The sequence below is a fragment of the Podarcis cretensis genome (assembly GCF_951804945.1).
Source record: "Podarcis cretensis genome assembly, chromosome: 9".
Taxonomy (NCBI): domain Eukaryota; kingdom Metazoa; phylum Chordata; class Lepidosauria; order Squamata; family Lacertidae; genus Podarcis; species Podarcis cretensis.
In genome coordinates, this window is record NC_137178.1 from 79,333,743 (window position 1) to 79,358,772 (window position 25,030).

At 42.2% G+C, this 25,030-nt stretch overlaps 1 protein-coding gene across 7 annotated transcripts in view; it reads right to left on the reverse strand.

Moving 5' to 3' along the window:
* The window catches only part of SCAPER (S-phase cyclin A associated protein in the ER), a 209,785-nt gene that overhangs the window by 37,951 nt on the left and 146,804 nt on the right, over nt 1-25,030 (reverse strand). For all 7 annotated transcript variants that reach the window (XM_079991504.1, XM_079991500.1, XM_079991499.1 and 4 more), the window contains 2 exons: nt 22,811-22,934; nt 12,249-12,478 (listed from right to left, as the gene is read on the reverse strand). In XM_079991504.1, the coding sequence (XP_079847630.1) occupies nt 12,249-12,478; nt 22,811-22,934 (354 nt within the window). The remainder of the gene's footprint in view (nt 1-12,248; nt 12,479-22,810; nt 22,935-25,030) is intronic.

The window sequence follows — 25,030 nt, forward strand, 5'->3', positions numbered from 1 at the left end:
TGGGGTGAGCAGCGCGGTGCAGTGAATTGACTGCTACTTTCACGGAGGGAAGCCGCACAGCCATCGCCGGAGAGCGCTGACTTTTTCCTGCTGACATTCGGACTCTAAACAAGTACCCGTGAGTAAAAACGGAAAATTGGATCAAGAAATTCTTGAATTAGGCACTGAAGCGGGAAGGTTTAAACAGGAAGTCCGCCTTCCGCTTTTTGTAAATAGACTGAAGCAAAAACCTTACAATCTAAGAGCCTGGAAAGTTGTTTTTAAAGATTGAATCTTCCTGTATTTACAACCAATAAACCCCCCTTGGAAAGCAGGAGAAAAGGGGGGGGGGGAAATCTGACTCTTTAAGCCTGCAGGAGAGAGAGTAAAGGAATATAAGTTTCCATCGTCTCAAACCTGGGAACGGGGTGTCAGGACAGAAACTGTTGATTAAAAGTGGAGCACTTTGACAGATAGTCAAAAAAAAAAACAGAAACAAATTAACTTCAATGCTGCTTTCTGCATTTTAAAGAAACAAAGTATTTGAAAATTGAAAGTAATTTTCTTTTGTTGGATACGTTTTAAAGATGGATACAAACAGAAATTGTGTCCCCTAGAGGGAGCTTGTCAGACTGTTGCTGCAGTTTATTTGGAGATGTTACAGCTGCGAGATTGGGATCGTGGGACCAGCCGCTTGACCTTGAATAGAAATGTGTTGGGAGGAAACGTTGGTGTCTGCCCTTGACAAGACAAATGCTTTGCTGGAGCAGTTGCACGAGAGGATGAATTTGATGAATGAGAAGTTGGACTTGATGACTGCCGTAGCCAGTGAATATGAATTAACAGGAAACAAAGATAAAGAAATTATACAGCGACCAACTCAGGAAATTGGTTTGATTGGGCAAGTGCAAGGGCAGAGGAAGATGGAAGAGGTTGTGATCGCACCCCAAGCAACACAAATGGAGAGATCCAAAGTCCTGCAGGAGCAAAAGTTGCTGCATTGGAAGATTGAACTTGGAGTCTACCTGGAAGTGTTTGGAGTTAAGGAAGCTCTTAACTCTGGTGGGACTATGAAACATGTTGACAATTACCTTTTGGACAACCACTTTTTGGAATACAACGATGATGACAGGGAGTGGGACTGTGGGGAATGGGCTGGCTCGAGGAAGGAAAATGGAGATTATTACCGGTTGGAATCCCTCGGAGACCCACTCCCCAAGGAGAAAGGGAAGAAATTAAGAAAGAAACCAACAAAAGACAAGGAAGAGTGCAACTACAAACAAGAACAAGAAAATCCGCAGAAGGGGCATAGAAGAGACTTAAGGGCCTCGGATATAAGATCACCAGATTGATGGACTGGATGGAATGTATAGAAAGGACTGACATAACCCGAAACCAGGAAGAAGGGACGTTGGATAATAATTAGGGGAAAAATTCTTTTTATTTTTTTTTCATTTATGGAATTAGTGTAATATTAATGAAATATCAGGGAAAATGCTGGAAAGGAACTAATTGGCTTTAGTAGGAAGGATTTAAGGAGTTATGTATAAATATGGTTTAAACTTTGAATCTTAAGGTTTTTAAGGTAAGATAAGGTTAAATAAGGGACGCAGGTGGCGCTGTGGGTTAAAGCCTTAGCGCCTAGGACTTGCTGATCGAAAGGTCGGCGGTTCGAATCCCTGCAGCGGGGTGCGCTCCCGCTGCTCAGTCCCAGCGCCTGCCAACCTAGCAGTTCGAAAGCACCTCCAGGTGCAAGTAGATAAATAGGGGCCGCTTACCAGCGGGAAGGTAAACGGCGTTTCCGTGTGCGGCTCTGGCTCGCCAGAGCAGCGATGTCACGCTGGCCATGTGACCCGGAAGTGTCTCCGGACAGCGCTGGCCCCTGGCCTCTTAAGTGAGATGGGCGCACAACCCCAGAGTCTGGCAAGACTGGCCCGTACGGGCAGGGGTACCTTTACCTTTACTTTACCTAAGGTTAAATAAATTAAGGTAAATTGAATAATTGAATAATTGAAGCGAAAGGAAAGTCCAGTGCTGTAAAGAAAAATATTGCATAGGAACCTGGAATGTAAGAACCATGAACATGGGTAAGTTGGAGGTGGTCAAAAATGAGATGGCAAGAATAAATATTGACATCCTGGGCATCAGTGAACTAAAATGGACGGGAATGGGTAAATTCAGTTCGGATGACCATCATATCTACTACTGTGGGCAAGAAACCCGTAAAAGAAATGGAGTGGCCCTCATAGTCAACAAAAGAGTGGCAAAAGCTGTACTGGGATGCAATCTCAAAAATGATAGAATGATCTCGATACGAATCCAAGGCAGACCTTTTAACATCACAGTAATCCAAGTTTATGCACCAACTACTGGTGCTGAAGAAACTGAAATTGACCAATTCTATGAAGACTTACAACACCTTATAGAAGTGACACCAAAGAAGGATGTTCTTCTCATTATAGGGGATTGGAATGCTAAAGTAGGGAGTCAAGAGATAAAAGGAACAACTGGCAAGTTTGGCCTTGGAGATCAAAACGAAGCAGGGCAAAGGCTAATAGAGTTCTGTCAAGAGAACAAGCTGGTCATCACAAACACGCTTTTCCAACAACACAAGAGATGACTCTACACATGGACATCACCAGATGGGCAGCATCGAAATCAGATTGATTATATTCTCTGCAGCCAAAGATGGAGAAGCTCTATACAGTCAGCAAAAACAAGACCTGGAGCTGACTGTGGCTCAGATCATCAGCTTCTTATAGCAAAATTCAAGCTTAAACTGAAGAAAGTAGGAAAAACCACTGGGCCGGTAAGATACAATCTAAGTCAAATCCCTTATGAATACACAGTGGAAGTGAGGAACAGGTTTAAGGATTTAGATTTGGTGGACAGAGTGTCTGAAGAACTATGGATGGAGGCTCGTAACATTATACAGGAGGCAGCAACGAAAACCATCCCAATGAAAAGGAAATGCAAGAAAGCAAAGTGGCTGTCCAATGAGGCCTTACAAATAGCGGGGGAGAGAAGGCAAGCAAAATGCAAGGGAGATCGTGAAACATACAGGAAATTGAATGCAGATTTCCAAAGAATAGCAAGGAGAGACAAGAAGACCTTCTTAAACAAGCAATGCAAAGAAATAGAGGAAAGCAATAGAATGGGAAGAACCAGAGATCTGTTCAAGAAAATTGGAGATATGAAAAGAACATTTCGTACAAAGATTTCCATAATAAAGGACAAAAGTGGAAAGGACCTAACAGAAGCAGAAGACATCAAGAAGAGGTGGCAAGAATACACAGAGGAATTATACCAGAAAGAAATGGATGTCTCATATACCCCAGGTAGTGTGGTTGCTGACCTTGAGCCAGACATCCTGGAGAGTGAAGTCAAATGGGCCTTAGAAAGCACTGCAAATAACAAGGCCAGTGGAAGTGATAGTATTCCAGCTGAACTATTTAAAATTTTAAAAGATGATGCTGTTAAGGTGCTACACTCAATATGCCAGCAAGTTTGGAAAACTCAGCAGTGGCCAGAAGATTGGAGATCAGTCTACATCCCAATCCCAAAGAAGGGCAGTGCCAAAGAATGCTCCAACTATCGCACAATTGCACTAATTTCTCATGCTAGCAAGGTTATGCTTAAAATTCTACAAGGAAGGCTCAAGCAGTATGTGGACCGAGAACTCCCAGAAGTGCAAGCTGGATTTAGAAGAGGCAGAGGAACCAGAGACCAAATTGCAAACATGCGCTGGATAATGGAGAAAGCTAGAGAGTTCCAGAAAGACATTTACTTCTGCTTCATTGACTATGCAAAAGCCTTTGACTGTGTCGACCATGGCAAACTATGGCAAGTTCTTAAAGAAATGGGAGTGCCTGATCACCTCATCTGTCTCCTGAGAAATCTCTATGTGGGACAAGAAGCTACAGTTAGAACTGGATATGGAACAACTGATTGGTTCAAAATTGGGAAAGGAGTACGACAAGGCTGCATTTTGTCTCCCTGCTTATTTAACTTATATGCAGAATTCATCATGCGAAAGGCTGGGCTGGATGAATCCCTAGCCGGAATTAAGATTGCCGGAAGAAATATCAACAACCTCAGATATGCAGATGACACAACCTTGATGGCAGAAAGTGAGGAGGAATTAAAGAACCTTTTATTGAGGGTGAAAGAGGAGAGTGCAAAATATGGTCTGAAGCTCAACATCAAAAAAACGAAGATCATGGCTACTGGTCCCATCACCTCCTGGCAAATAGAAGGGGAAAAAATGGAGGCAGTGAGAGATTTTACTTTCTTGGGCTCCATGATCACTGCAGATGGTGACAGCAGCCACGAAATTAAAAGACGCCTGCTTCTTGGGAGAAGGGCAATGACAGGCCTAGACAGCATCTTGAGAAGTAGAGACATCACCTTGCCAACAAAGGTCCGTATAGTTAAAGCTATGGTTTTCCCAGTAGTGATGTATGGAAGTGAGAGCTGGACCATAAAGAAGGCTGATCGCCGAAGAATTGATGCTTTTGAATTATGGTGCTGGAGGAGACTCTTGAGAGTCCCATGGACTGCAAGAAGATCAAACCTCTCCATTCTGAAGGAAATCAGCCCTGAGTGCTCACTGGAAGGACAGATTGTGAAGCTGAGGCTCCAGTACTTTGGCCACCTCCTGAGAAGAGAAGACTCCCTGGAGAAGACCCTGATGTTGGGAAAGATGGAGGGCACAAGGAGAAGGGGGCAACAGAGGACGAGATGGTTGGATAGTGTTTTCGAGGTTACCAGCATGAGTCTGACCAAGCTGCGGGGGGCAGTGGAGGACAGGAGTGCCTGGCGTTCTCTGGTCCATGGGGTCACGAAGAGTCGGACACGACTAAACGACTAAACAACAACAAATTGAATAACAGAATATGGTAAAAGATGGAAAGGATATGTTGAATTAATTAATGAGATAGGTTGTTAAGATAAATTATTTAAATAAAAATTGAGAAATATGGGAAGAATTTGCTGAAACAACGAATTAAGTTAGAATACAAAAAGGGAGGTGTGAGGAGGTCCAAGAAACAGGCAAATGAAAAGATGTAATAAGGGATGTATATTTTTCTTTTTCTTCTTATCTTTTTTCTGTTGTATTTTTTCTTTGTTTTTTTATTGTATTTATACATTTTGGAAAATTTGAATAAATATCATTTAAAAAAAGAAAAGAAATATCCTTTCCCCACAGATAGAAGCAGACATTTCAAATCAACCCTAAGGCATGGTCTCATCAGTTGAAACATAACCTTTACAAAAAACTGACTCCTGAACCTTTTCCTGCTATCTTTTTGCTGCTGTTGGGCAGTATTGTCCCTCTTCCTGACAATTCAAATTTGGGAGCATCCAGACTGTCACTATTTAAGGGCTGGCTTCAATCACATGCTGGCAAATTCAGGTTGCAGAAGTAAAGTTGATGGGGGAGAACCTGTGCAACAAACCTGCTTCCTGAAAGACTGGAAAGTTTGTGATATGGAAAGTGACAGGAAGAGGCACTGGGAAGTGTAGGACAACTCACACTTAGCACAACATAGTCTAACTGCCACACAAATAAAAAACCTCCCTGCAAACAAATCAGAGTGAATGCTAAACAAACAGGTTGTCTGGAAGCAGCCACCACCTCCCTAAATTGTTCTGATCACTAGAAGACAGAACCAATATGGTGGAGTCTTTTTGCAGGAAAGGACTGTGGAGAAATCAGGTAGATGCAAATGACCTTGCAATAAAGATGTAAGAGGAGCGAAAGTCAAGAGTAAACTGGGAGGAAGTGCCAGCTTAGAATCAATTTGGCCTTCAGGAACATGTGGAAACAGCTGGCAACATCAGAGGCCCCTAATGTGCTTTAGTGACCAAGTCACACTACTCAGAGATTATCTCAGGCTGGGGCAGCAGGATTTCAGAAAGGCAGATTTAGACAGTTCTCTGCATATGTTTCTTGTGACAAGTCTTGCTAGGTGTGGATGTATCATGGAATCTAATTTAATAAATCTGTAAAAGAGAACCACTTTCTAAAATGGAAATCTTCACGTTGTCAGTGACATATAAAAGCTGAATGCCTTTCAGTGCCCTAATCCTAAATGAGGAAAGTCACCCTCATAATTTTAATGGGGTAATTTAAAATTCAATATAACATTTTAGTGTTTTCTATTTAAGAGATGGTTAGAAATCTTGAGAAAGGGAAGAGTTAGAAATGTAACAAATAATGTGGAACAATGGGTAACACAGTACTTTAAAGTGTGGTTTTAAAATGTATTTAAAATTAATTAATTAATTAAGTAAGTAAGTAAGTAAGCAAGCTAGAGAGGTTAAAAGCAACAAAAAAGGCTTTTATGGGTATGTTCGTAGCAAAAGGAAGAACAAAGAAACAGTGGGGTCACTCAGAGGAGAAGATGGTGAAATGCAAACAGGGGACACAGAAAGGGCTGAACTCCTCAATGCTTTCTTTGCCTCAGTCTTCTCCGATAAAGAAAACAATGCCCGACCTGAAGAATTTGGAGCAAATGATTCAGCAGAGGAAACACAGCCCAGAATAACTAAGGAGATAGTACAAGAATACTTGGCTACTTTAGATGTATTCAAGTCTCCAGGGACAGATGAACTGCATCCAAGAGTATTAAAAGAACTGGCAGATGTGATCTCAGAACCACTGGCAGTCATCTTTGAGAATTCCTGGAGAACAGGCGAAGTCCCGGCAGACTGGAGGAGGGCAAATGTTGTCCCTATTTTCAAAAAGGGGAAAAGAGAGGACCCAAATAATTACCGCCCAGTCAGTCTGACATCAATACCAGGGAAGATTCTGGAGCAGATCATTAAGCCAACAGTCTGTGAGCACCTAGAAAGCAATGCTGTGATCACCAATAGTCAGCATGGATTTCTGAAAAATAAGTCATGTCAGACTAACCTGATCTCATTTTTTGACAGAATTACAAGCCTGGTAGATGAAGGGAACGCAGTGGATGTAGCCTACCTTGATTTCAGCAAGGCATTTGACAAGGTGCCCCATGATATTCTTGTAAAGAAGCTGGTAAAATGCGGACTTGAGTATGCTACCACTCAGTGGATTTGTAACTGGCTGGCTGACCGAACCCAAAGGGTGCTCATCAATGGTTCCTCTTCATCCTGGAGAAGAGTGACTAGTGGGGTGCCACAGGGTTCTGTCTTATTCAACATCTTTATCAACGACTTGCATGATGGACTCAAGGGCATCCTGATCAAATTTGCAGATGACACCAAACTGGGAGGGGTGGCTAACACCCCAGAGGACAGGATCACACTTCAAAACGACCTTGACAGATTAGAGAACTGGGCCAAAACAAACAAGATGAATTTTAATAGGGAGAAATGTAAAGTATTGCACTTGGGCAAAAAAAAATGAGAGGCACAAATACAAGATGGGTGACACCTGGCTTGAGAGCAGTACATGTGAAAAGGATCTAGGAGTCTTGGTTGACCACAAACTTGACATGAGCCAACAGTGTGACGCGGCAGCTAAAAAAGCCAATGCAATTCTGCTCTGGTCAGACCTGCTCTGTATTCTGCTCTGGTCAGACCTCACCTGGAGTACTGTGTCCAGTTCTGGGCACCACAGTTCAAGAAGGACACTGACAAACTGGAACGTGTCCAGAGGAGGGCAACCAAAATGGTCAAAGGCCTGGAAACGATGCCTTATGAGGAACGGCTAAGGGAGCTGGGCATGTTTAGCCTGGAGAAGAGGAGGTTAAGGGGTGATATGATAGCCATGTTCAAATATATAAAAGGATGTCACATAGAGGAGGGAGAAAGGTTGTTTTCTGCTGCTCCAGAGAAGCGGACACGGAGCAATGGTTCCAAACTACAAGAAAAAAGATTCCACCTAAACATTAGGAAGAACTTCCTGACAGTAAGAGCTGTTCGACAGTGGAATTTGCTGCCAAGGAGTGTGGTGGAGTCTCCTTTTTTGGAGGTCTTCAAGCAGAGGCTTGACAACCATATGTCAGGAGTGCTCTGATGGTGTTTCCTGCTTGGCAGGGGGTTGGACTCGATGGCCCTTGTGGTCTCTTCCAACTCTATCATTCTATGATTCTAAGTAATAATACATGATCTAGCTGTGTATCATAAGGGCTATGATTCGACAAAATAGCCATGATCAAAATGATCACCCTCCCAAAACTAACCTACCTATTCCAAACCCTCCCAATCTGGATTCCCCCAACACAACTCCACAGATGGCAGAGAAAACTACACTCTTTTATCTTCTCGCATAAAAAACCAATAATAATAATAATAATAATAATAATAATAATAATAATAATTTTTTATTTATACCCCACCCTCCCTAGCCAAGGCCGGGCTCAGAGCGGCTAAGCTCTGAATAAGCCCTAAATACCTGCACCTCCCCACCTCAGAAGGAGGATGGGGAATCCCCAACATAGAAGCATATTACATTGCCAACCAAATACGCCATATAATCCCATATATACTTGAAGATGAGACAAAACAATGGGTGCACCTAGAGAGGGACACAATTGAAAATACCTGCACCACAGCGTACCCTCTCCTCCCAAACAAACTAAAGAAAATTGTCACAACACTTAACAGGTACACACAGACCATGTTCAAAGCATAGAAAACAGAAATAGGCAAACTATCCCCAACCTCATCCCCACTAATCCCCTGGCGTACCACCCATTATTCCACCATGCAGCACAAAACCTCCAGATAAAAACCTGGCAAACCAAAGGCTTATATCGCCTAACAGACTTCTATAAAAATAACAAAGCTTTGTCAACAGAAGAAATACAAGACAAACTAGAAGACACCCAAATGCCCTGGTTAACACATCACCAATTACATGCCCTCTTAAACAACCCAACAGTAAAATCAGCAACAAATAGGCCTCTGACGACCTTCGAAAACCTCCTCCTAACAACAAAGGGAAACTGTAAAGGGATGGTATCCACAATATACAAAATACTACTCCAAAATCCCACAAACCCCCTAGACGCAATAAAAAAACAATGGGAGAATGACATAGGCTATGAGATTAACCCCACTCAATGGACCAGAATGTGGTCTAAACCCCCCTTTAAATCCATATCAACAAAAAGAAAAGAACTCACTCTGAAACTCACCTACAGGTGGTACCTAACACCAAGAAAACTAGTGCTAATACGCTCAGGAACCTCACCAAAATGCTGGAGAGGGTGCGCCTCCACAGGCACATACCTCCACATGTGGTGGGAGTGCCCCAAAATCCAACTATTCTGGACAACAGCCATACGAGAAATATGTAAAATAACTAAGCAAGTATTAGACATCACCCCAGAACTGGCCCTACTAAACATCTTCTAAGACAACAATGCCCACTTACACCACAAAGAACTCATAACTCACCTACTTTCAGCAGCCAGAAACACCATAACCAGACACTGGAGAGACCTGTCAGGAGTAAGCATGGACCAATGGTACCAAATAGTATGGGAAACAGCCCTACTAGAAAAATTAACCAATAAACTGAAACTGACACGGGGACAAACAGAAGAAGACGCCTTTATGGCTCACCTTTATCACAAACACAGCCCAAAAAGACAACGACAATAATCCACCAACAGCATACAAACTAATATGGCTAACTTACCCAAAACACCCACCCACCCCACTCACACACAAAAACAAAGATCACCACAGCCAATCACAAATGAACAACTACACCCTGGGCCAACCCCAACCTCTCTCACCACCAAAGGAACACAAGTGAACAACAGAGAACAAGCACGAGTAACTCTGACACCAAACCCTACATACATTAAGCAAATTAGAAACATTGCCACCCGACCTCCCCATCTCCCCCCCCAATGTCTCAACAAATGAAACTGATTTGTAAAAATGTTACACGGAAAAAATACAAGAGACATTACACATACATGTGTAAAACAAGAAAATCTTCAGTAAATCCCCCCCCCAAAACACACACACACACACACACACACACACAAAACTAAGGGCTATGATTCCTGGTTTCTTTGCCTAATTGTTCATTTTATTTCTCTACCCAGTTCAGACCTTTCTCCAAGTCTTGTTTTGCATTAACTATTGTTTAGAATTGAAATCATGTTTTGAACTATGGTTTACAGCTGCTTGCTTCTTTTGGTTTTTCACCTGCTTGGCACTTCCATCTCAAGAGGTACAGTGTATTCTGGCACCACAGTAAAGGCCATAACCATGGATTGTCACTTCAGACATCATGCTAAATCATGGTTAGCACAAACCATGGTTTGCAAACCCACTTCAAACTACAATGTCTGAATCCTTGATTTACTGGCCAATACCATGAAAAATGGCTTATCATCAGACATCATACTGAACTACAGCTAATGGTTTTATAATAATTAAAGTGAGCTTCCAATTGCTTCTTGGCCAGCGGGGCTTGCTGCCAGGGCTGATCAACTAGCTGACATGGATAGCAAGCCCCGCTAGGATCAGCTGCACTAGGGAGCTGCCACCAGGAACTCTCTAGTGCAGCTGAGAGGGCTTGCTATCAGGGCAAGCTGTTGATCTGCACTGTCAGCGAACCCCTTTGAAGGCATGCTTCCATCGACAGGGCACCTTCACAGAGGTCTGCCGTGAGTCTATTTGCTGGCACAATTTGAATCCAAACCACACCTGCAAGCAGACTTCAAAGAGACTCCCTGTAATAACTGAACAGGTAACTTCATCATGTAAAGATTCGTGCAAAGGCAGGTGGGAGAAATAAGGATTCAGGTTTAATATGATGTATGAATTATAATCTTCTCAAAGACTTCACAGATATTTTAATAGAGGATATGAAGGGGAAATTTCATAAGCAACAGCGACTACCACTTAAGGAAATCTGCGTTAGAAAAGGACTCCACATGCACCAAGGTAAAGAAGGAATATCCCTGCATCTATCTGGAAAAACAGCAAGAGGTGGCAAAAATGCCAATTTAAATAAAAATGGTTCAGCACATAGGAAAGGATGTAGATAAAATACAGAAAGATAAAGAGCTGTGCATTCAAGTGCAGTTCCTGCCATCTAGAAATTAATGTATTGAGAAAGGCATTTCAAGTGCATCTAGCGCAAGAGGTCAGAGCCAAAGGAAGGCCAGGGTCAGTGCAAGGGGCAGAGTGGGGTTGAAGACATGGCAAAAGGTAATTTATTAAGAGAAGAGGGAGACCTCCTTGAAAAATTAAATGTATCCTTTACCGCATCTTCCAGAGAAGGTGGAAGACAGATGACAAAGACAAAAGAAAGACAAATATTTGGGTGGGGTTGGGAGCACTCCCCCAGAATCCTATTCAGAGAGGAAACAGACAAAAGATGATGTGCAGGGTGCTCCCCACATCACCCAACCCGGGCATCCGGCAAATGATTTCCCTTCCCTTTTAGCCTCATGCCGAATATGTCATGTCTTTAGGGGCTGCCAACTGGACATATATGGAATTTTGAAAAAAGGTTTGTGTAAAATTTGGATCCAGCAGAATTAGAATGGATCCTCCTGAATCGGCATAATTTCACATGGGTTCACAAAAAAATTACCATCAAATTCAAGCTTACAGGCTGCACAACAAAAATCAGCACAATAAAAATCACCACCGCAAGAATACTGGCACGGATCCTCATGTTTCTGGAATGATCTCCTTTGAGATGTACCTAGCACCAACATTATGAACTTTAGTCAGTGGCCAAGTATGCACATCCTTATTCAGGACTTTGAAGATGGATAACGTTATTGGCCCATAATGCTATACTGATTTTGTTTAACATTATTGGCCCATAATGCTATACTGATTTTGTTTAACATGTATTTTGCTAACATGTATCTTGTTTATATTGTATTTTTAATGTTGGGCTTTAATAGATGATTTTGTCATGCATCTTTGGGATCTAAGGCCATATAGGGAAGGAAGGATATACATTTGATAAACAAATAGATGGCTTCAATATTTATTTATTTACTATATCAGCCAATGTACTCAAGATACGAAAGAGAGAAGAGGAAGGGAAGGAACAGGACAACAAACCTGCTCAGGCACCATGGCCACTGCAGGAGGGGAGGTGTCAAAGGACTGCTGCTTACAGCTCAGCCCTGCGGCCGTCACCTCTCCCCTGGATGAAGTGGGGAAACTGTGGGCGGAGACTAATCTGGAAGAGGAGGGGCCAAATGGCAGTTCACTCCAGTCAGGTTGATGGAGAGGACTTGATCTTTCATTTTCCCTTATGAAGAGGTTAAAACATCCAGTTGTTTTCTCACCTAATGAGATCTTGCATCCTGCTGTTAAAGGCTTCAGCTTGTGTGGCCTTGTTCTTTGGTTCCTGAATTAATTTTGGCACACAAATCTGTTTGTTCCCATCCGATACACTGGAGATCAGGCACCCGAACACCACAGCTATGATTCTTAGAACTCCAGTGGTTACACCTTCAAACACTTGCTTGTTGGCAGTTCTTCCTAAGGTAGCATTATGGTCATCTGGAATGTAAACCTGCACACATGTATCAAAACAAAATAAATTATTAAAAAACAAAACAACCCTGCTCCATTTTCCAAATCATTTGTTTCAATTCTCTCAACAGTTCCTCACAGGACTTTATTCCCAGAGCCCTCACCACCCTGGTCGCCTGCCTCTGGAGGCCCTCCAGCTGGTGAGGTGATGCCCTTCACCGAGTCACCCCAGAGTCTTTAAGGCGTGCATTAGTAATAATAAGGATGAAGATAAACAGAAGGAGATGTGTCTTAAGTGGCAGACTGTCAACACTGTCCAGAGCTGGGTATCATTCTAGGAAGAAAAAGGCTGGCTCCAGGGAACTTTGGAATGAATACAAAAACAAATAAGGCTGCTTTCTAAACTCAGAAATTAATGATAACTCCAAAGTGATTTCACTTTAAAAAAAAGGTATTTACACTTTTATTGTACAATAGTGGAATCATAAAGTACAGTTGCCCCACAGTTGAGTGCTGTATCTCTCTCCATGGGAATATGGTAACACTTGGCAATGAAGAACATGCATATTTTTTTTTATTATTCATCAGCTCTGTGCCTTGAGTTGGTACTTAAAATCCGTTGTAATAGTCTGTTCCTGGTAACAAGCCAAGCTAGGAAGTGAGAAGTCTTCAGCTACTTATTCAAGTTCAGTTGAAGAAAGAATATTGTGTTGCATCAGTAATTTACACAGCCTGGAGTAATTCACGCCTGGTGATTTTGACCCTCTACCTAAGTAGATGGATTGTATTTAAAACACGTGTACCTATTTAATTAGCAAGTAAGATGCTACAATTTGGAAGTCATTAGCACAGCAAGCATTCTCTGTACAGTGGTACCTTGGTACTCAAATGCCCTGGTTCCCAAATGCCGAAAACCTGGAAGTAAGTGTTCCGGTTTGCAAATGTTTTTCGGAAGCTGAACGTCCGATGCAGCTGTCGGCTATTGTTAACGGGGCGCCTACACTAATCAGAAGCTGCGTCTTGGTTTTCAAACATTTCGGAAGTCAAACCAACTTCCGGAATGGATTAGGTTTGGTGCTTTTGTTTTTGCTATTTATTTTGCGTTTTTGTTTTTGAGGCTTTTTTTTGTGACTGTGTGGAACCCAGTTCAGCTACTGGTTGATTTATTGACTGTGTGACTGCGGAAATGGATAAAAGCCCCGCAGCCAAACACTATAATCAGTGTAGGTAAGAAAATTTTTTAATTTTAATTTTTATCATCTACAATACTGTTTTTATTTATTTTATAGTACAGTACTTTGATTATTGCTTTCATTTTATGGATCAGTGGTCTCGTTAGATAGTAAAATTCATGTCAAATGGCTGTTTTAAGGGTTGTTATTAAAAGTCTGGAACGGATCATAGAATCATAGAATCATAGAATGAACCATAGAATGGGAAAGCACACCTTGGTTTTGGAACGCTTTGGTTTTGGAACAGACTTCCCAAACGGATTAAGTTTGAGAACCAAGGTACCACTGTACAACTTAAGGTATTTCATTCTCTTCCCTAAACATGTCTGGCTCAAACTACACACAACACTGGATGATCTGTGATCAATTTGGAGCCTTTTAAAAATGCAGCCAGGCAGTGTTGTGTGTGTGTGAGGGGGGAAAGGGCTGCGAAGGACACAGCTGAGTACCTGCATTTACAGGTAGGAAACCAAAAAGTCACAGTGTTTACAAAAAGCTGCCAATACGGAAAAGGTAAATTATGCTGCTCTTCTAGCACATGAGCACGCACTTCTGTGCCTTCGTGACATCAGCAGCCATGAGGTCCTTTCACATCTATCTGCATGATTAAAACACCACAGATGTATGGCAGGCAGATATAACAGATGAGGGCCCTTTCAATCCAGGCATCCAAAATCTGAACTGGCTGGACAAAAGAGGCCTGCCTGGTCCCACTGCTGTGTGCCTTTTGGCAGCAGCAAGGATGGTTTTATTTCAGCAGGTGTTTTTTGGATAATGCTTTGAAATGAGATCTGAATGCTGCTGATTCTGACTTTTTTGTTTTTGTATTGTTGCTTTTGGACTATTAAAATATATATTTTGGCCTTTTAAAACATATATATATATATATATATATATATATATATATATATATGTTTATTTGGTTTTGCCAAGTGCTTCTGTTATTTGTTATAGGAAGGTAGGGTACAAATACTGGGAATAATAAAGCAAAACACATGTTTTAAAATAAATTAATGAACAAACCTCTGTGTGGGTTGTACTCTCAAACTAGCGTTAGTAGGACTAGGACACGGGGTTTTTAACAGAAGTGGATAATTTATGCACAGCGGTCCTTACTGAGATCAGCAGATGCATGCACAAGGTCAGTTGTGGTGGCAAGTCCAGCAGGGGGCAAGGGCCACCAGAAACAGCAATCTTTCCTGCTCCCCCCCTTACCAAGTGGGCTGCAGCCCTTAGGGAAAGAGCACCCGCTTTGAAGGCAAGAGGTCCCAGGGTCCTTCCCCAGGTAGGACTGAGAGAAACTCCCTGCCTGAAACCCTGGGGAGCTGCTGCCAGTCAGAGCTAGACAGACTGTTGGTCTCGCTAAGGAAGTTTCCTATCTTCCTGGTGCTGCTAATAGGAAAGTGGGCTGTCATCTTGTTTGTCTGTTACATTTTCAGGACCACAGACCTGCCCTTTTCTCTACTCCACCTCTTCTGCCCCTACGCATGATGTGCAATAAACCTAACGCATCTCCTGTAAACAAAGCCGAAGCCAGGCATTTCGGGACTAAAAGTGAATACCAACACAGAAATAACTCAGGATCTGGCACAGGAATCTATTTCAACAGGGCAAATCGTTGAAAAGGAAAAGGAGAAAGTTGCTGTTGTCGAACTTAAAGTAATACAAGGGGGTTACAGGTTGGGGCCCTTTGTGATTGAAACTGGAAGAGGTCAGATTTTGAGGATTGGAGCCTGGCCTGGACTGGAGGGGAAAGGTTGGAGAGATCCCCTTATGCAGGGATCAATTGACATTTAGGACATGGATTTGGGTCAGGAGGAGATTGGAGCTTTGGGGGCCTTTGGATTTGGAGGAACCTTGAAACAAGATTTGAAATACTTTATGGATCCTAGTTTTAACTATGGAAATCTGGCTGACCTGTCGAGATGGAACAAAAGTGCTGTTGGGTCGGAGCTTCCCCGAGATCTGTTCTCTAGAACAGTGTTTCCCAACCTTGTGCCTCCAGCTGCTTTTGAACTACAACTCCCATCATCCCTGACTAGCAAGACCAGTGGCAAGGGATGATGGGAAATGTAGTCCAAAAATAGCTGGAGGCACAAGGTTGGGAAACACTGCTCTAGAATTAAAGAATATGAAGAAGATTGGCGGAAGGGATGTGGAGAAGAGTTAAGAGCCTCGGACATAAGATCTCCAGGTTGATGGACTGTATGGAGTTGACGGAAGTGACTGGCAGAGTCCGAGACTGGGGAGAGGAGATGGTGGAAGAAGATTGGAAAATTTAAAGTTTATATATAGAAATATTGTAAAATTAATGAGTGATAGAAAAATGTTGGTGTAATGGGGTTGGGGTTGCTTGTGCGTAAGGCGCAAACTGCTCCAAGCTGAGTAGTTTGGTTAAAACTTTCCCCTGACTGGACAGTCAGTATTCCGTGACTGTCTCAATCATTGGCAGAATCCGTCAGTGGGCGTTTCCGCCAGTGGACTGGCAGAGGCCGAGACCAGGAAGAGGAGATGGTGAAGAAGATTGGAAAATTTAAAGTCTATATAGGGAAATTCTGTAAAATTTAATGAGGGATAGAAAAATCTTGGAATGGAATTTTTTTTTTGGCCTTAGTGGAAATGTTTTAAGAGGTTAACTGTAAATAGGTATATTAGATTTAATGGGGAATAAGATTAAAAATATTTTAAGATAAAGGATTTGCTGAGATAACATATAGAAGTGGAATACAAGGAGGGAGGTGAGAGGAGGTCAATGAAACAAGGGAATGAAAGATAGATTATGGTAAAGGTATGATGTGTGTTTTTAAATTGTTTTTGTTTTGTATAGTTTATGGTGTTTAGATGTTAAGGTTGTGTTTTGTATTGTCTATATTGTATTGTTTCTTTTGTTTCTTCTCTTTTTCTTTTTCCCCCCTGTAAGTTTTAAAAGTAATAAATATCTTCTTTTTTTTTTTTTAAAAAAAGGAAAGATATACACTGGCTAACTGAACTGAGGGCTCTTCCCATTTGCTTTCAGCATGCTCTTACTGACTGACCCACAGGACCAGGAGCTTTGCTCCATTCTAATGCACAGTCCTAAAGACATCCAAGAAGGTCCAGCAGGTAAATGCTAAAAAGGTGGGAGGCCTAATCCTCTTTGATGGGCTTAGTGCTTCCAGTGTAAACTTCGCGGACCATTTTGAATCTGTCTTAGCATGTTCTACCCACAGCTGAGAATCACGGACAGCAGCCGCCATCCAGGCAGGATAACTCTGGGCAACAACTGTGCTCCTTGCACAAACAATTCTTCTCAGCAGTGGAAGGAACAGTTTTGCCTATACTATCTTATTGTGTTTGACATTTTTTCTTGCTGAATTTTGAAGTCGTAATACAGTACCTGCTTACAAATAATAATAATAATAATAATAATGAGAAACTGCAGCAGAATGAAGAGATAACCTGTCCTTTTGGCTTCTGTGTACCTGGCTGGTGGCAACTAGCCCCTGAGCATAACCAGTTTGCTTGAGCAGGCGCTGAGGAGAAACAGTTTTGCAGTGCTTGAATGGAGCCCGCAATAAAGGCAGCCGCACAACTGCTATTGTAGGCTGGAAGGAGCAGCTCTGGGGAGGGCAGCTGTTTGCGCTTGGGGAACCAATCCTGCTTTAAAGGCTAGTATTCTTTAAAATGCTACTGGCTCCCACAGTTGTAAACAGGTAGTAGTATTAAAACACAGGAGCACACCAATACTCTTCACCACTGTCCCATTGGATGCTGTTCTTTGAATGTCATCCTGCCCGGAAGTGGACAGTGCAAAACAATCTAAAGTGAAACCCAAGGTTATATAAAGTTGAGATACACATTCTTTTGGAATTAGCATGAGTCAACACTTTGTGAGGTAGCACTTTGCAAAAAAAAAACCAAAACAAAAAAAAAATGACCATTTTAATTTTCCTGTTTGAATTGTTGATGTCCCTGTTGCTGCTTTTTGATCAAGATCTGCAATCCTGCTGCAAAGCAGGGACAGGGAATTTTGTTCAGTCTGCATTTTTAATCAACCTGACCCAATTCACACCTCCTGAACTAATATGTGAATCAGAATTTAATTATCCTTATGATAATGTATTTCCTTCTTTATTTATTAATAAAATTTCTTTTAAAGAAAAAATATCTGAATCCTCTGATTCAGTTCTTGGCCCAAAAAGCAAACTAAAATGTTCACAAACACCCTGACACAGTCATCAAAGTATCAAAATGGTACCCACTGACGCTTTTTACATCTTAAAGCAATGGGGGGGGGGGGAGAATGAGAGCGGTCCTAAGATGAAACATCTGGCCTTACTTTTATTATTAGCTTAGATCTAAACATGTTATCACTGAATAATTTAGAGAATGAGCATACGCTCTGAGGGAAGCATACAGTTTAAAGAACAGAACAGTACAATAAAGTTCTGTAGTCAGAATGAAAACACACAAAAACTGGAGTGTTCATTTATTAAACCACCAAACTCTCAGTGTGCTAGAATGCCCGGGGGCACAAAAATAACTTTTCACCTGACATTTAAAAGGCAGTAGAGTGGGAACCAGGTCTACAGAGGACATCTTAAATATGAGGTGCCATCACCGAGTAGGCTCTCTAATCGAAGATGACGGCGGGACTTGGAGGAAGAGACTCCAGTTAGTTTGCAGTTAAATAAACAAAATTAAGGAAATTTTTCTTGGAGTGGGAGACTCAGGCCCAAGTCACAGTTCCCACTTACCTTCTAGCTTTTGCTGGGAAAACCTCTACAATTGACAAAATGCATGCCAGAAGAACTCCCCACCCCCTCCCGGCAACACGCAAACTCCCAATTTACTGCCTACATAAATCCCTTCTCTATACTCTCCCAAGTTACAGCTTTCAGCTCCAAACAGCAAGTGAAGAAGCTACATCTAAAACTTAAAAAGATGAAACAAATATGGGACAAGTAGGCAACCTATACTGAAACATTCAAATCATCTATCTATCAATCTCACCCACTATTAAGCCTTCCACGTACAATCTACTGCAGACCCATGGAAAGAGCAAAAATGTTGTTGGTTTTAATTTTTTCCAAACATTCCTCAGGATGACCTTAAGGATCTCTTGGCTGATGCCACAGGATAATATTTTGTGACTGCCCTTCCTCTCCAAAGCAGAACCTGTCTTTCTGTGGGTGCCCTCGGGGGACACGCAACAAGGGGTGTTGTACACCTTGTGCTGCTATCTCTGATCATGGCATTCCTGGTGTGTCTGAATCCCGTTCTCAACATCAGCAGTGGTGCTGTGGTTTCTGCAGACTTTAAAACACCTCTGGGCTTGCCTGAACAGAAACGTTTTGAGAAAGAGGCACTTCTGGAAAGTATTTGCAGTAAATACTACTGACGTTCTCTCCCTTGTCCCTTACAAAACCGAACAATTAAGCTATGGAGTGACTGGCGCTGCTTCCTAAGGTGGGTGGTCTGCGAGGTCAGGGTGGAGGCCAATTGCAGGGCGGTGGAAGGGAAGATAAAGCTGACTGGTGTTACCTGGCTGGGGACTAAACAAAGCTTTTAGCTCCTGACAGCTCCAGTCCTTCAGCCTCCAGACAGACAACAAGAAGAAATAACCCAGAGGAGGACAAAAGCCTAGTAAGCCTCAGTATTAAAGCAAGTCCCTCTGTTGCAGAGTCCAACATGCAAGTGCCATTACTTGGCTGATAAAAGCACCTTTCCTTAAGGGTGTACATTTTGCTCCATAATTTATTCAAATCTGAAATATGACATAAGCATCTCCATTCAAGTAATTTAAGCTACAAAATGCAGGGGCAATAACGAGAATTCACCCTCCTTTAGCTGTAAGGCCACTCAAAAAAGGAAAAGGAAAAAATAATAATTATCAGATGCTCCTTAGAGAGTTTACAAACAGAGAGATACTTAAAACAAGAAACAACTAGCAATCAATGCATTTTATTTACTATTGTTAATGTTTTATTCATATCTGACACTTTGAGCTATAAAGGATTGCCAAGATGGCTCTCAAATTTGAAATTCAAATTATCCCAGACTTTGACTCTTTGTAGTATCATGACTACGAATGTCACGTTAGGACTGGGAAGGTCCACTGACCGTGGGCTTGTCACTTTCAGGCTGACCTCCTTCGTAGGGTTGTTGTGAGGATAAAATGAAAGGAGGGGACAAAGAGGAGTGAAAACGGTGGATGCCGTCCTGAGCGTCTTTGAGGAATGGGGGGATACATTGGCACCCTGGGCTCCTTCGGGAGGAAGGGCGGATATAAAGTGAATCAAATCCATCAATAAATAATGGAATGCATTATTTCATAGTGAATAAAAAGAAGGAAAGTCCAATCTTGCAGGAACTGTTCTAAATAATTAAGATTCCTAGATTAATGCAATCCAAGGTAAAATGTATGCTAGTCATGCGTGGTTTTGTCCATAATTTGGATATAGTTCAGGAATAGGTACTGTACATAAGAGGCAGTGGAAGCAAGAATCTGGTGCTTAGTAAATGTGGTGGGAACATTTAACCCACGGTGGCAGTGACACTTCTGAAAGGAAAGCAACTAACTGAATGAACAAAAGCACCTAAGACCAGGTTCAAGGCAAGCTCAGATTGCTTGCTAACTTGCTCAGCTTGTTGTTTCCAAAGACATTTGGAAACACTCATTAGATCTATCTGAGAGCACTTGATTAATAAATTAATCCAACCTGCCCCATAGAGTCTATTTTTTAAAACACAAAAGAATTTGTACTGAAATACATCACCACCACCTCTCCTCAACTTAAGACACTGCTAAAAATATTCAGTTTTTAGGTTTCATCATGCAACGCACACATGTCTTTCTAAGGAAAATGTCAAAAAGTAACTATAAATTTTATAGGATGCAACTGCTTGTTATAAATTAACAATTCAAGTTTACTGCTCAAACAGAACAAGTGAGCCTGTCTTACAATCTATTTGATTCTTTCACTAGAGAAAAAAACACACCTTGACACCACACTCCCCCAATGTTAGTTTTCTATGCAATAATCCGTATTACAGAAATGTGGGACACTCAGTGACTCAATTCATGCACACAATAGAACATTCACTGATTTGTTTCACTAAACTTTCCCTTCAGCAATAAGTTCACAAAAACCCTACAGGTGTTCATTCCAGTGGACGCTTTTGTCTCAGTGGATAAAGGTGCAATCCAATATACATTCACTGGGGCATAAGACCTACTGAACACAGAGGGGCTTGCTTCTGAGTAAATGTGCTTGGGACTGCATTGCATGTCTCTGATATAGCAAATGTCAGCATTAAAGTGGTTAGACGAAAAGAGGACTGTTGAGTCAAGGAAAACAACGAGCCAGCAGATAACTGGATGCTGCTCCAAGTGTCAGAAGTTGGAAATGGTCCACAGGATCTGCTGCTCTGATGTAAGCAAATCTGTGGAAGCTCCGTGGTCTAGGCTCATCTGGGGAAAAGGTTATGGCCACTGAGGCTGATTCTTGATGAAGGAACTGGTGTGAGTTCGTTTTTGAGTGGAAGAGTTTTGCCTCTTCATCTAAACAAAGGGTTTGAATGCCTATTCCAGGAAAGGACAGACTTCAGGCTTATGGGAACTATGTGCCTTTTACTGGGACCCCAGATTCACCAACCCAAGCCAGATGCAAAAGAGAAATAATGATAACGAATGAAATCTGAGCCCAGGAAGAGGCCTTTGACATCAAGCCATATTAACGGCTGGTGGACCTCTTTTATACTTTAATTGCTCAAACAAGTATCTTGTGCATTTAGCAGAGGACGTACAGCCATACTGTGGCTCCCCACGTACAACAGAGAGCTAAGTGGAAGCAAGCTCAAATTGTATACCTCAGTTCTTCCAGGAAAGAGCTGGAGGAAGGCAAATGACCATGTGACGAATGAAAAACAGAATTTACAAGTTGCATTCAGGTTCCTTTTGTTGACAACGAAGGCTTCCTCTTAAGTGTTTGTCAACTGTCCTATGGTGTGTTGGTTCTAACTGTGCAATGTAAATTATTCAAGGCACATACATAACTTTTCAATTAACAAACTGCTTGGCTCATGAAAACATATACACACCATTTATAAGTAGCCGTCCTAGACTAAATATCTCATGATAAGGAGGTTACTATGAATTAAAAATGAGTTTCTAATAAAATATTTAATGACATCTGAAATTAAGTGAAAGTTAAAAGTTTCCCCATTAAAATGTATCTGTCTTTCTTTTCCACCCCCCCCCCCCGATTTGCAAAACCTGTCAAGATGCAGAATGATGCATTTTCATGTAATAAAAACAGAATGCAGAATAGCCCATGTGAATTCCAAGACTTCAACTACGTGAGAGGGCAACAAACCCAACATGTACAAAGCGGACGTTAGCTTTCTTTCAGGCGAATGCGCCCCTGCCCCTAAACATTTGTCTCCTTACCGAGTGTCTCCTTTTGCCACTTATCCCCTAGCTGGACCAAGTGGAAGGAGCTAGAGGGAAGTTATGTGGCAGCAAGCAGTGGACGTGAGATGGCTTCAGCCCCTGACCACAGTGGGGGCCCCGGTCAGTGGAATACTCTCCCCAGGGAAACATGCCTAGTGCCATCCTTGTCAGCCTCTAGGCAACAGGCCAGGACTTTGATTGTATACCCAAGCTAATTTGTGTTGTCTCCTATGGTGTGCTCATCTATTGTGGGGTGGGTACGAATTATTCCTATTAATATGTTGTTGGGTGAGCATTTTACACATTTTGTATTGTTCATTGGTATAAACTGCTTTATATGCTGTATTTTACCTTGTCAAGTTGCTTTGAGAACTTTTACTGTATAAACCAACTGATAAATGTAATTAGTGTTATTATTAATAAGAATAAGAATAAGTCCCCTCCCGCAAATGTCCTTTTTTTCTAAAATGTTGCCTCTTACTTTACAGATGATGGGGTTGTGGTTTGAGCCCCTCCTTCCGCAAACTTGCAAGCTCCTGATTCTGCTCCTTTTTATGTGTCAGAGGAAGATACAAATGTCCGCACATCACATTGGTAAAATCAAGGAAACACAACATCCACGATGTAAGTGGTCCAGTTATATCAGGTATTTCTAGTCACCACTATGGCACTAACACAGTTAATTCAAAGTTAAAGCATTACATACCATTAACTGGTGCATCAACAGGTCCATTAAAAATGTAATCTTGTTGCTGAACAAAACATAGGTGCAGTTTTCCACACAGTTACTGCAGGCCAGGTGATAAGCATTTATTGTACTGCAGAGTGACCTAAGAGATAAAGTGACATTTTAATCATCTTAAGGGAAAATTGCCAATCAAGGTGATATAAATCAATAGTTCTGTGGGACATCTTTTGAGCTTGATTTTTATGCCAACAGCAGACCACAGCCAAAGGACAAAGGAAATTCTGAATACGGAACACAACAGGAGGAAAGAAAGAAACCATAAAATAAAAAAATTGAATTTCCAGATAAAAAGATCAAGTTAAATGTGGCCCTCAAAGGTCTAGCAAACTACTTAAAATACTTTGGTAAGATTCTTAGGTAAATATACAAAGGGAGAGAGATCCACGATTATTGGGCTGCTTCTCCACAGGTCCAGCCTGATGATGATGAGAATAATAAGAGCACAGCCACCACGGCCAGGAGTCGCTGCTCAGCAGCCGAAGGTGGTTGCTGTGGCTCATCTCTCCTGCAATGTGGCTCTGTGGAATGGCGGCAGACGGCAACTCTTCTGCAAGGGGAGGAGGCAAGCTGTACTTGCGGCTCTTGCTTTCTCACCTGTCCCTCAGATGCAGCCTATTTAAATGGGGTAATTGTTTGCAATGCACACAACATCCTAAAATTTGAGAGTGTAAACCTTTATTCTTTAAGACGATCACATGAAGCATGATCCCTATGTTCATAGAGCAATGTGGGCTCATTTTGGAACAGTGTGGTTCTTTCTATAAAAAGTTACCACTCAGAGGACATTATTACCGTAGATTCCGGTGTATTAGGTGACTGGGCGCATTGGACGAACCCCCAAATTAGCAGCTGCAATTTGGGGATTTGTCTTATAGGCCAGTCGCCTAATATGCTGGGCAGCTCTGGGCCGGGAGAAAGCCGCCTGGTGCAGAGCTGAGCCTGCCGCTCACTGCTGCTGCTTCCAAAGCAGCAACGGGGGGCGGGGGGCGGGGGCGGGCTCCACTCTGTGCCACCCATACCCGGCATATAAGGCGACCCCCAACTTTTAAACCTCTTTTCTGGGGTTAAAAAGTCGCCTTATACGCCGGAATCTATGGTATTTGGGCAATATACACATTATGGGATGCGGGTGACGCTGTGGTCTATACCATAGAGCCTAGGGCTTGCCGATCAGAAGGTCGGTGGTTTGAATCCCCACAACAGGGTGAGCTCCTGTTGCTCGATCCCAGCTCCTGCCAACCTAGCAGTTCAAAAACACATCAAAGTGCGGGAAGGTAAACAGCGTTTCTGTGCGCTGCTCTGGTTCGCCAGAAGCAGCTTAGTCATGCTGGCCACATGACCTGGAAGCTGTACGCCGGCTCCCTCGGCCAGTAAAGCGAGATGAGCGCCGCAACCCCAGAGTCGTCTGCGACTGGACTTAGCGGCCAGGGGTGATACATGTGATACATGTTTTACTAATCCTTAATAAAAGAGCATCTGCAAATGATCACAGTAGACATTTCTAGCATTTTGACATTGCCATGTAACCATCTTTTACAATAAATGTAGCATTAGGGAAGAGACAATCAATGGTCAATTCTTTTGAAAAATCATCAGCGACAAGGGTACAAGAGCACCATCTTCCTGTCTAACTGACAGTGCTCAGCTGGGACCAGTTCATAAAGGCATCACCTGGGAAGTGGTGCAATGTGACAAAAGAGGAAACAGGGAAAGAAAACAAAAGCCAACAAAAAAACAGAACCTTGCCAATGCACCTGAATGACTTTTGAGAATACAAAAGGTCATAACCAATCACCTTACAGACAACTGGGACTTATTCCATAGTTTAGGGAGCCATTTACACCTCTTAAGAGTGTGGAAAGAACACAAAGGCAGCTATTTTGTACTAAGCTGCGTACAGTTATAAATGACTAAACTAGATGTCAGACAGCAGTCAAGCAGAACAAACTGCTATATGATTGTCAACCATTTAGGCCTTCTGAAAACTTTTCTTCTTTTTTGTGGCAACATATGCTTTCTGGCACTTTGGGCACAGCTGATGCAGTAATTTGCAAAGGTCGCAGCAGTTCCTTCAGTTAAAAGGCAAACGTGATGTACATGAAGGTAGAGGTTGGCAAATTGACTTTGGGGAGTGTGTGCCCCTGACTTTTGTGGCTCTGACCCCACCTGCCTCCTCCA